The sequence below is a fragment of the Danio rerio genome, chromosome 5 (assembly GCF_049306965.1).
Source record: "Danio rerio strain Tuebingen ecotype United States chromosome 5, GRCz12tu, whole genome shotgun sequence".
Taxonomy (NCBI): Eukaryota; Metazoa; Chordata; class Actinopteri; order Cypriniformes; family Danionidae; genus Danio; species Danio rerio.
The window spans coordinates 56,165,584-56,179,337 of NC_133180.1; the positions used below are offsets into that span (position 1 = coordinate 56,165,584).

General features: G+C 36.0%; 1 protein-coding gene across 1 annotated transcript in view; it reads left to right on the plus strand.

Annotated features, from left to right (window-relative positions):
* setbp1 (SET binding protein 1) overlaps positions 1-13,754 on the plus strand; it is a 98,919-nt gene that overhangs the window by 16,849 nt on the left and 68,316 nt on the right. Inside the window, exon 2 of the mRNA XM_005165675.6 lies at positions 11,973-12,613. Coding sequence (XP_005165732.2) covers positions 12,143-12,613 — 471 coding nt within the window. The 5' untranslated portion in view covers positions 11,973-12,142. The remainder of the gene's footprint in view (positions 1-11,972; positions 12,614-13,754) is intronic.

The window sequence follows — 13,754 nt, forward strand, 5'->3', positions numbered from 1 at the left end:
TATGAAATCCCTACATTATCATGCATCTGATACATGTCTTGATTGCAGTTATTTTAGTTTTGACATCCAAACATAAGTGAGTGGTTTTAAACAATTTTTTACATTGCTTTTCTCAATGCTGAATTTACAGCGTCAGTGCTCCAGTCCAAAATGTAAAATTGTATTCATAATTTGCTGCTGATCAAGCAAGATTTCTTATTTTTATCATGTTTTGTTATTTCAGGATTCATTGTTGAATAGAAAGTTTAAATTGAAAAGTATTTGAATCAGAAATCTTAACTCTCTTCTGATCAGTTTTATGCACCCTTGTTTAATACAAGTATCCATTTCTTAAAATGTGTTAGTAATATATATATATATTATTACTTCTTTCTAGATTTTGGATCGTCCTCTACTCACTCTACCACTTTGTTTTTCCTTGCCAGACTTCATTCAAGGTAAGTAATATTATAGTGTCACTTAAAAGTATTCCCAATGATTACTTTTATTAATGTTAATATTAATATCAACTGCATCAAACAAATTAGCCTATTAGAATGATTTCTGAAGGATCATCTGACACTAAAGTAATGATGCTAACAAATCAGCTTTGACCTCACATTAATAAAATATATGGTCACATTTTATTTTAATGGTCTGTTGAATTTAAGCTGCATTGCATCTAAATGCCATCTAATTCTCATTAGATTATAAGTAGACTGTTAGGGTTGCGGTTAGGGTTGGTGTAAGTTGACATGTACTTGGTAAATTAAGGGTTAGGGTTAGGGTCAGTTAATGTCTGTTGAAGGAGCAGAATCAACAGATATTAAGCAGACAGTCTATTAATACTCAAATGGACCATTTACAATGTATTGAAATTAAAAATCATTATTTTAAACTAATAATATTTCAGTGTTACTTTTAAACTGTAAATTAATGTTATCGATCAAATCAATGCAGTCTTGATGTCCAATAAAAAGACAATAAAAAATACAAATATTAATGTCAATAATGATCTAGTTACTGATGATGGACAAAAATAATGACTGATGATTCTGTTATTTCAGGATAAGAAAGAAGCCTGCTACAAGAGAGACAGCGGAAGGAACCTCAAAGACATTTTTATTAGGATCTGCTAATCATGAGGGGGCAGACAAAAGAACCTGCATTTTCCTTCAGCTTAATATCAGGGGTCGCCACAGCGTAAGGAACTGGATATTACTTTGGCATATGTTTTACACAGCCTTCCAGCTGCAACCCAGCACTGTGAAACACCCATACACTCTCGTATTCACAGACACTTCTACACTATGTTCAAATTCACCTATAGCACAAGTGTTTGGACTGTGGTGGAAACCCACACCAAAACAGGGAGAACATGCAAACTCCACACAGAAATGCCAGCGGACCCAGCCGGGACTCATACCAGCAACCTTTTTGCTGTGAGGTGACAGTCTTATTAATAACCTCCAGATGTTTTAGTTTGATTTTGTAATAATAATGCACGTTTACATTTATTGTAATATGTTAATATTAATTTGCAATGTAATTTATTTTTATGTTATTTATAATAACGTTAAATGTCATAAGAATGTTATAATTTAATATAATATTATAATAAATAATTATAATAATGTTAAAATATAAATAATACTAATTTTTTAATAGTTTATTTTTATAATGAGAAGTCTCAAAGTTTGTCTTTATTATAGAAAACTCATTGTTGAATGGCTACCACTTTACAATAAGGTTGTATGTTTTATTTAATGTATTTACTGACATAATAAACAATACATTTATTACAGTATTTATTCATCTTTGCTAATGTTGGTAAATGATAAAAAGTTGTTAATTGTTTATTTATGGTTACTCGCAATGTATTAACTAATGTTAACAAGCATGACTGATTTTATTAATGCATTAGTAAATGCTGTACATAAATTATGCTGTACAGGTATTGTTCATATTAGTTCATATTTAAACCATTAACATTACTTATAAAACTACTGTAAAATGTAACTGTTGTATGTATGTTGTTATATTATATTTGTATGTATTTTATATGTATTTTACATTTATTTTGTTATATTTGTTAACGTATGTGTTTTTGAAACATTTCATTAAGTGTTTAATGTATGTTCGTTATGCAGTATTATAAATAAATGTTATAATGATTAAGTATTTTGTACTTGATTTCATTATTGGACATATTTATATTGAATACAATTGTAAAGGCTAATATAATATTTAAAAATGACATGTGGACCGACCGCGGGCCGCCAGCAGACACTTATTTAAAACCAGCGGTCCGATGGCGGACCACCGTCGGAAAAGCGGCGGGAGCCGATGGTGGGCCGCTGGAATAACGATGAGCAAATTGACGGTGGACCGCGGGCGGCGCCCGCCAGTGGACCGCCGACTTTGCCGCCGGCGGGCCGCCAGTGGCCCGCTGGTCTTATGTTAGCTGGGTATGGGAGCATTAGTGCGACTGCAGATAATGGTTGAAGTGCGACCTGTTTTGATTTTTTCTAAAAACGTGCTAAATCGCTCTTCCCTGCTGCTATATTGGTTTTTATAAGCTGTCAATCACTCAAGGTATTCCGCTGTCTTATGACCACGGGAAATGTAAACGGCTGAAGAGTGAAAACTTAAAGCACACAGGTTTGCAAACCCCACCTAAAGTTGAGGTGCAGATAAGAGCAATCATGACATGTCGTGAATATTGATCCTTCAGCTGAGATCAATCGAGTACGTGCTTTTCGGAGAAAGCGCCTGAATCTCGATGCGTTTCATTCACTGCGTGTTCAGCGCAAATGTCCGCTAAAAGTCAAATCTGATACTGTACATATCATCGCTAAATAAGCTCGCCTTTACTAAGTTTACACTGAAACTGCGGCTCATAACAAACAGCGGTATTGCGTCGCTGGTCATCGCAAGAATCCTGTTCATAAATTAGGTCGGCTAACTCGCCTGCTTTTCCACTAACAAAGAAAAATGAAAATCAGCTCAGACTGAACATTTAAATTGACACAAACTGAAACCAAAACTTTTAAAGAGTGATAGAAGTGAGACTTTACTTACTTTCTTTTCTCTATTCTTTTTTGAGGTGTATATTATTATTTTTATTTAGTTACTGATGACTGTTTTGCAGCTTTCAGCCTTGAATTGAATTATTTATTACAATCTTTTGTTTGTTTTGTAGCAGAAATATTATTTATTAAACTGACATGCATATATAAACAGCAGTACAAAATAAATATTTCTTACTGCAATGCTTCATTTTTGTTTGATGCAAACTATACATTTATTTTTCATAAAGTAACAGACTTTTTATAGCAGATAACTTGCATTCAAGCACATTCAAGGCAGCATGATGATGACAAATGTAATTCATTGTTACTATTAGTGTCATTTTCATCATCATTAATATCTTATAATTATTCGACATTCATTTTGGAATTATTGTACACAAATATCAATAATTCATCTCAGCATTAGTTATAGTTTCTGGTTTTTGTTAGTCCTAATTAATGTTGTTTTAAAATACAATAAATCCCTTAAAATACAATTTGCAGCGGTGCTCAATCATTTTTGGTGGGTGCTCCTAAATTTTTTCTGGTGCTCCTAAATTTTTTCTGGTGCTCCTAAATTTTTGAAGTTGGGAGCACCGGTGCTACCAAGTAAAAATGTTCATTTCGAGCCCTGGGTAGTCTATAGAGTCTCTGGTGTTCATTTGTGCATCATAAAAGACCACATGTTGCATGTTACCTTTAGCAGGTAAACTCTTAGGGCCCTATCATAGGACCATATCATTAGACCATGCGCAGCAAAGTGGATTTTTCCGTCCTTAAAATAGCAAAAGTGGATTCTGACTTGCCCTTAATGCGTTTGCGCCCTGCGCTTTGGACTTTGCGCATGGATCGTCAAAATAGAGCCCTTAATGGTGGTTGGCCGCTTTTTACTCAGGGCCATCTATGCTAATGAGGGAGAGATCATCACTAGTGGGCGGGGCTTTCCCCTCTGATGACAAAAAGGGAGAATGTGCTGGAAGGGCATTTGCTGCATAAAACATGTGCTGGATAAGTTGCTGATTCATTCCGCTGTGGTGATCCCAGATTAAAAAAGTGACAAGGCGGAAAAAAAATGAATGAATGAATATAATAATATATTTTAAAAAATTCTTTTTTTTTTTGTCAAATCTGTTGAATGTAAACTCCTCTTAGGAATTCACCATTCATTGAGGTAATTAAAGAAATCTACTCAGAGATTGATCCATGCTTATGTCATTACTTAAAAATTGTTTGTGGCACAGCAAAGTGTTGTGAATTACTTCTAAAATTACCTTCAAATTATGACTGAGATGACTTTTAAGTTTTATGTGCTGCTTAGAGTATTAAGTTTTTTTACTCCTAAGCTAATTTCTAGCGCTGTTCTTATGAGTAATTCTCAAAGGCTTTATTAAATATGAGGCCGGGTAACAATTACATTGTGAATTTTCAATAACTATTAAGACACCAGGCATTTGATTGATTTTCTTCAATAATATGTCATTGTTAACCCAGTTCAGTTGACTTTGTTGAGCTGATCTGAATTCCTTCAGATAATTGCCCCCCATTGCTCTGATCATCTTAATTGAGATGCAACAGAAAAGAGGGCAGGAGCCCCTTGAGTACGAGCGTCTGAATATATCCCCTCTTTGAGTCTGCCACAGGCTGACATGGAACTGCTTTCTGTGTTGTAGTTACCCATGGTCTGCCCGGGGCGTATTTGTTATAATAATAAACCTGTTTATGAGCCGACTGTTTTCTTGTACAATTAGCATGCTGTTTGCGTGCCCACTTTGCCAGACAGGGATTTCTGTTACATAAACCGGGTGTTGAGGTTTAGTATTGTGTAAGGGGCATTATGTTTGAGCGTATGGATTAGGCTTGCACAACCAGGAAACACTAATTCAAGAAAAATCTCTAGACTTGCTTATTGACTGGCTATGCGAACAACCAGATTTACTTGTGGAAGGGAATCGATATGTGTACAGAGCAAACAACAAAATATAAGTAAAAGTTGTGTTCTCTGCATGTCTTGAGTGGTTATAGCTTGCTACAATCTGTTGCTATTACAGTGAATGATTTTGAGCACTTACATCAGCATCACATCTCGTATCAAATACAACTTGTTTATGCTGTGCACTGAAATTTTTATAGATGGAGATTATAAGCAATATTAACCTGTTCATGTAGAGTGCTGTAATTTGTATAGACTGATAATACAAGGCAAAATAACTGCAAAATAATTTGAATAGAGATTTTAATTTAATTTTAATGTGTGCAGCATAATGGTCCACTGCTATCAAGACTCTAACATGCAAGCAGTTCTTACTTCTACTCAAGCAATGTTTTTATCATTATTATGCATATGTTTTCACATTTAATGATTAGGACATTGGAAATTATAGACGGAAAAGTGTGGAGAGAGGGGAGAAAGATTGGCATAAGACCTTGAGCTGGGACTCGAACTCTGGTCACTATGACCCCCTTAGTGCCATGTGTTGATGCACTAACCCTGGGGTGCCCAAACTCAGTTTTGGATGGCCAGTGTCCCACAAAGTTTAGTCCCTGTTTTCACTAATACATTTTAGCTTATAAAAGCATAAGTTTTGCTAGGTTACACTGTCCGTCCACACTACGCCGGAGTTTTTGAGCACCGAAAGTGGAGCTTTTTGAAACGCTGAAGAGGCTGTTTTCATTTTAAAACGCTCCCTCTCCGTGTCAGTGTGGATGGGGAAAACATAGACATCTGAAAACTGAGTTGTGGCTGCAGACAAATTGGCGCTTTTTCCTCAATATTAAGTAGCCTACACACAGTTCAGTCTTGCATCCTCTCCTTGTAAGTTTAGACTTCGCAAGTTGGATATGGAAAACAAACTCCCGAGGACACATCAGGTAAATCTTCAAAGGGAGCAGTGTACTTTATAAACTCATTCACATTCTGGCTACGTTGTTGCACTTTCCTAACAATAAAATGAAAACATAATATAAGGAACTGCCTATTTTAATTTTGATAGTAGCAACTTAACAGACACAAAAAATGTTGAGACGTTGTGTAGCTACATATTTATATGAGGGTCATCTTCACTGTGTGCATATTTATAACAAAACAGAGCCTATAACATTACTGCCTCTTTTCATTTTATGGAAAATACGAAACATACCCTCTCTTTTGCTGAATATCAGTGTTAATAATCAATAATAGACATTATAAAAGCATAACGTACAATAAGTTTAAACATCAAAGTAAGTAAATCAGTCAAATGTGCAGAATCATTGTACGTTGTCACGGACATGTACACGTACAACTATATATATTAAGGCTGCTCGATTTTGGGAAAAATCTAAATCACAATTATTTTGGTCATATATTTCCCAGAAGATGTTTAATAGAGCAAGGAATTTTAACAGTATTTCTTCTAATATATTTATCAAATATTTTGAAACCCATTTTAAGGTCAATATTATTAGATCTCTTAAGTAATATATTTTTTAAATGTCTGCAGAAGAAACTACTGTTATACAATGAACTGCCTAATTACCCTAATTAAACCTTTGAATCGCACTTTGAATCTAAATGCTTGTGTTTTGAAAAAATATATTTTATATAATATCATGTCATCATAGCAAAGATAAAATAAATCAGTTATTAGACATTATTAATTAAAACTGTTATGTTCAGAAATAAGTTTAAAAAATCTTCTTACCATCAAACAGAAATTGGGTTGGAAAAGGGTTGCTAATATTTAGGAGGGCTAATAATTTTACTTCAATTTTACTTTATTTTAACTTCAACTGCATATTAACATACAGTTATTTTCCACTCTGCAAAGAAAAGAGAAATAAATTTAATAGAATAAAAATATTAAACAAACTGTGCTTTAAGCAAAACACTTTAGATACAAAAGTCCTTCAGTCAAGAGCAGTGAGGGATTTTCTCCTTTTGTTGTTTGATTAATTGTAGAAAACAGGCGGCAGCAGGAATTTTGCGTGATTTGCGTTATATGATGCAATAATCGTGTATCTCGATTAATAGTTTTTTTATAATTGTTAGAAGCCAAAATCAAAATCGAAATAGTTTTTTTGATTAATTGCACAGTCCTAAAACTTATCTTTGCGCTCAGCCAAAACACACATTACCTGAGAACAAGTAATAGATTCAAAATGAATATGTGAATATGTGGTTAGATATAGACAACAAGATTAAGTAACTATCACGTTTAACAAATACAGTGAGATTAGATCCAGCAGTAGATCATTGATGAACAGGGCGACATGCACAGCTCTCATCTGGGTAGATGTTCTCAAAGCACCCGTTGCAGTGCGTGCCAGAGTGTGTGTGTGGTCACGTGATGTCTTTTCCAGCGGTATAGTGTGGACAGAGATGTTTTAGGAGCGCTGAAGTTTGGATGTGGATGGCTTCATTTTAAAATGCCGTTTTAAAACTAAAACTAGGGCTGAAACCGGGAGTGAGTTTTGTTAGGTGATCATTATTTTAGAATGCTCACCCCTAATGTTTCTTTAGTGACACGTCATGTTTTTCACGTGACACCGCAGCTACAATATCGCTGTATGACAGATAAATCCCTTTTATTTTGCTTTTCTGTTTTAATACAACATATTCACATGCTTGCTCATCACATCAACTACCTGATAATCCAATTCACAAAAATGTGTAAGTGAGTGTTTTTTGTTGTTTAAAAGACGAATGGTCTTGATCTTCTTCTATAACATTACATGGGCATTTACTTGTGGATGCTTGTTGCATCATTTATAAAAGCAAAACACGCAGGACTCCTGAAATGCATGCAAGCAAGTGGCTCACCAGCTGGAAGAAGAATAGATTAAACTTTATTGTTACTTTCACTACATGTATCTGATATGAATAATACACATGGGTAATTTATTTTTGAATGGATTATTAATGTTCAGTAGACTTTCTTGTGTGTTTTACCAACTCTAATTGGTAAATTGTGTATTGTTTTACTAGCACTTGTGTGTATTTACATGTCTAAAACATAAAATAAGCATTGGCTGGTTAAAAACACTGCATTGTTGTAATAATATGATACATCTTTCTCTGGCTCAGCACCAGCCAACGCACCAAAGTTCAGTTTGAATTTTTTTTTACCTCAAGCTTGTCAAGCTGGTAACAAGTTTACCCCACCACCAGGGACAGTATGTTCCTCACTTCAAAACGGAACAAAAGCAGGATTATGTAGTGATTTACTTTACTGTTGGTTCCTTCCTCGCCATGTATCTTTCTGTTAATATTACCTCCGCTTGTTTGTTTGCACTATCCTGTCTATGAGGCGCATCCATGCGCGAGAAGTTCCACGCTCAACTAAAGGTTTTTTTTTTTTAATAACCAAACATCACCTAGTCATCGACATGACGAATCAATTATGAAATTTGTTGCCACCACTTTTAGTAATTGATTTTAATCAGCTTAATCAATTCCTTGTTGCAGCCCTAACTACAGTGTATTAGTGTAAACAGAGCCTTAGTTCCAACCCCAATCTGACACACCTGGGATAGCTAATCAAGCTCTTACTAGGTTTTCTAGAAACACCGGCCTTCTAGGACGGAGTTTGGGCACTCCTACAGTAAGCAACCACTTTTCCTGGATCCAAACCATCACTCCAGCACACAGTACATTGAAGGACAAACAAGTAATACTGAATAGTTTATAGTGACCGTTATAATATATAAAGTTGTAATCATGACTAAGTCGTGGATGCGAGATAGAATTGCAGCTGAGAGATATAAACCAAAAATTGTAATAAGTTGTAATTGTATGAACTGTGGTTGCAATTAAAAGAGTTAAAGTTCTAAATTATAATGTTCTGCTTGAAACCACGACTCGAGTTACAAGAAAAAAGTCATAATTACAAGAAATAAATGACAAAAGCTTCTGTACTGAACTATGAACAGTATTAAATGTGGAGTTACTCTTTTTAGCTGCAGTGTGTACGTGGCCAGTGTGGTGTTGCATCACATTTTTTTGTTGTTTCGCCAAGCGAGAACACCCAAGATGCATCGTCTGGGACACTACTCAGAGGTATAGACGAGTAAGATATAAACAACTGGGCTTCATTGAGGATTTGTGAATGGCTGTGTGTGAGTCGGCAAAGGGCTGGAATGAAAATCATGCCATTTTGACTGTCATGATGTGATGGATAGATAGAGCTGTTTAGTCTAGTGTGGATCCAGGCTGTCTTGCCGATAGCTGTCGTTGTTTTCAGTAGCCTCTCATCTGTCACCTGTCTGGCAGTTGAAAGGGTAAATGACACTGAGCTCTGTCTGACAACAAGCCAACAGCAGATGAGAGACTGCACTTGACGCTCCGAACCCTCAGTCGATATACATCAATACTGACATCATGCGGCTCAGGCCTGGGGAATGGAGAGTTTATGTTGAATTCTTTTCTAAACTAGAAGCTGCTTGTTTTATTTCAATGATTAGTGTTCATTTTGCCACAATCCACCATTTTCTGGCTATTGTCATCTTTGTGTGTGTCTGCTAGGGGTGCTCGATTATGGGATAAATCATAATCACGATTATTTTGGTCATAATTGTAATAACGATTATTCAAAAACATTATCGGTTAAAGTCAAAATTTTTCACCCTTTTGTGAATTTTTTTAACGTATAAATATTTCCCAAATTATGTTTAATAGTGGAATTTTTCACAGTATTTCCTATAATATTTTTTTCTCCAAAAGTCCTTCAGTCAAGAGCAGTGAGGGTTTTTCTGCTTTTGTTGTTTGATTAATACTAATAACAGGCGACAGCAGGAATATTGCGTGGCGTCACGTTAAGAATAGTGCGGCTCTGATATATGGTTTCTCTTTCAAGTGTATTTTGATTCTCAACTTGTTCGTTTATTACACAAATGAGGGTTAATATGAATAATCACTAAACACAGCGCTCTGACACAAATGTGCATGCGTTTGACCATTAAAGTGCTCACATTAAGATGGCATTAGATGTTTGTGCTCTGCTCGTCTTCGAGCCTGTCCGAAGCTAAGTGTTTCGCACACACACACACCTGCTTGTGCTCTTTCGCACTTTTAAAAATATGAATGATGCGCATCCCGTGCTGCAAAAGTTACATTACAGTACATGCTTTTAGTCATTTTCACGTGGAACTGAGCTTTGCAGAGCAACAAATGTGTACAACTGGAAAGAGGCAGTATATGATGGAATGATCGTTCATCTCGATTAATGGTTTGTCATAATCGTTAGAAGCCAAAATTGAAACTGGATTTTTGATTAATTGCACAGCCCTAGTGTCTGCGGGCATTGACATAGACATGATATAATATCTGCATGTCATCAGTCTGAGCCATTCAGAATATGTTTTAGTGTTGTTTTTAGACCTATAGTGCAGTCTTGGTTTGTTTAGACAGATATAATTGATACGCTGAATGATGCTATCCTGAAAAGATTATACTAAATTCAATCAGTACCCAATTTGATACTTTGGAGGTGTTATATTCAGCCCTAATTGGGCTTTTTCAGGTCTGTGGTCTGTGTGATGTCTGGAAAGTGTTTATCACTGGGCCAGAGGCCTCATTTGTTGACTTTCACACCGTGACTAGGCTTACTCAACTGACCACTAAAGCAAATGAGCTGGTCAGCAATGTAATTATGGTGTCAGGGAGCTTGCCTGGAGCCAGCAGTACAACTGTTTCAGGTTGAAAACTGTGTGCTTAAACCCTGATCCTGATTAATTGGTGGTTTAACAAAGACACATTTGTCTTGGTCAGTAATTCACCATGCCCACTTAAGTAGGAACTGTGGGACTTAGGAAGTATTTCATCACTGTTTGCCAAGTCTGATGTGTTAAGTGTTAAAAATTATATTTAATTCTGTCAATTAACCTGTTCTGTTAAATTCTGTTAATTAAGGTGGGATGTATTATTCATGTATTGTTCAAGAATTTTAGTGGGTTAGTTTTCTGTCATACTAAAAAATAACATTAGCATAAATAAAAAATAAATAATATTAGCATAAAACTTTTAAAAAGTTAAAGCTTTATTTAAAGCTTTATTAAGGTTTTATTTATATGGTAAAACAGGGATCCCAACTCCCCACCGGTCATGGAGTATTTAGAATATCATGGAATTGACCTTGAAATTTTACTTTCATTTATCAAAATATATATTTTTTTGCCACACTTTTTATGGCATTGTTTCACCTATTGTTATGGTTGAAATATTATTTCAGCTCCATTATATTCCTTTTATGATCATCAACTGGCACTCAAGTGAAATTTAGTCACCAGACTGTACCTGTTAATAAAGGCTAACCTATCAGGGTAATATAAATGTAGGAGCTTTGACTTCAAAAATACCACTTCAAAGACTGGGTGTTCAAAATGAGATGAAAGCAAGTGTAAAAGTATTTAAACGTATGCAAAACTTCAATTGAGCCATCAAAATGGGAGAGGGAGCACTCTTTTTGTGCAAAATCTAAAGTAAATTATCGATTGTTGATCTCATAGTGGCTGGTAAAGCTCTGCTAAAGCCATTTAAATATTATGCAAAGCACCATAGCAGCCAGTTTTTTCTTTCAGTGTAAATGGAAATGTACCTTTTTTGTCAGGGAATTTGATATTTGGCTTCAACTAATTTAACTCATTAATCCAACGAGAGTTGTCTTAGGAGGGGCTACTAAGCATAGTGTAACAGAAATAGAAACCATCAAAACATCTTGTCACTTGCATGTTGTGACTGGCTAGGATGACAGAAACTCGGATTAGCACTAAAAAAATGAGATTTAGTCTTGTCGCTTTCTCATGTCATGTCTGATTAAGACAACCACAAGTGAGTATACAGTATGATGTGGTTTAACTTGTTCAATAGGATTTGGCAAGTCAGGGCATGTATGCATGTGTTTAAAGCTTTATTCATCAAAAAATGTTTTTTGTTCACTCTACTTTCAGTTTCACCTGGGAAAAACTCCACCCTAGTGGGATTTACAAGATTTCGGGAGCAGTAGAGCCAAAAGCCATCATATCCCTTCCTGATTAAACTCAATCTCCTGGACCATTGCCCAATTGTCCCTTTGGGTCCCACTGCCTCCTGGTTCTTGGACCAAGTTTCAGGGTCGTCAATGGAGCAAAGAGACCTTACTCGGACAGCCCGGCCCAAAGGAAATGAGGAGTTCTTCTCCACCGTTACAACCATCAACAGAGCAGACCTCAGTGAGGTGGGTCTCCTTGCTGGTTCAATAAAGAGCCTCCCTTTACCTGGAGAGCAGCAAGATCATGAAGAGGACGAAGACCTCGGTTTGGGGAAGGACATGGAGGTCACTTCCAATGCAGACAATGAGAGATGGGGGCAGGGAGACGGGCTGGAGGAGCAGGAGTTCTCCATCAAGGAGGCCAATTTCTCTGAAGGCAGCCTTAAGTTGAAGATCCAAACAACAAAACGGGCCAAGAAGCCTCCTAAGAACTTGGAGAACTACATCTGTCCTCCTGAGATACGCATCACCATCAAGCAGCCAGGAGAGCAGAAGAGTGCAAAGCAAGCCAAGAACGCCAAGGCTGGAAAGGAGGAAGAGAAAGGACCTCCCAGAAAAAGGGTTAGTGTCTTAGTTATTGATTTTAAATGCTGTGGTTTTCTTGTGTCATGTGGTCATGCTGTTATGGTGATGTTATGTGGTTTCATGGATGTAGCTAGTATGACATAGAGATCCCATTTTAAATTTGACCTCAGAGAAATTGAGCAAATGTCTCCTGACCAAAAGTAGAAAACTCAGTCTTTTGCCTTTTTTTGTGAAGGTGTGAAAGTTAAATCTGTTTTCGTGCAGTAATATGAATATGAAATAGTATATACCAAAACATTTAGCTTTTTCATATACAGAATGATAATTTTTATATACAAAATTTTGCCTCTTTAATTTAAATTCAGAATGTAGGGTAAAATGCAGAATTGTGAGATGTCATCTAAACACTGACATTAAGCAATACCAAACAAACAAAATAATTAATATTAATAATACCTTACATTTAAATAGTTCTTTTCTAGATACTCAAAGTGCTTTACACATTGGGGGAAATCTCCTCATCCACCATGATGGACAGAGGCCAATGGGCAAGTTTGGCCAGGATGCTGGGGTTAAACCCCTACTCTTTTTCAAAGGACATCCTGTGATTTTTTTTTTATGATCACAGAGAGTCAGGACCTCGGTTTAACATCTTATCTGAAAGACAATGCTCACTGAGCAGTATAGAGTACCTTTCACTACACTGGGGCATTAGGACCCACACAGAGCGCAGATTGAGCACCACCTGCTGGCCTCACTAACACCACTTCCAGCAGCAACCTAGCTTTCCCTTGTGGTCTCCAATTTAAGTATTGACCGGGCGCAGCCCTGCTTAGCTTCAGTGGGTGACCATGTGAGAGTTGGGGAGAGCTAGCTGCCGGCAAAGTAGGCCTGTAATTCTGAGAACGAGATATGAACCTGAGCTCTGAGAGGAAATATGATGTATATGACTTTTAACACATGAAGTAATATTAATAAAAATGACACAGTGTCAATCATGTAAAATATTGTCACAATAATAAGAATTTTACTAAAGGTAAATAAAGTCAGTATTATTTTTCTAAATTAAGTCATATGATTGGAAGAAATTGTTTAAATATATGATATTTATAAGAAATTAATTTGCATTCTTATTTTTACCTGAGGTTGATACAAACTTCAGTAATGAAGGATTAAA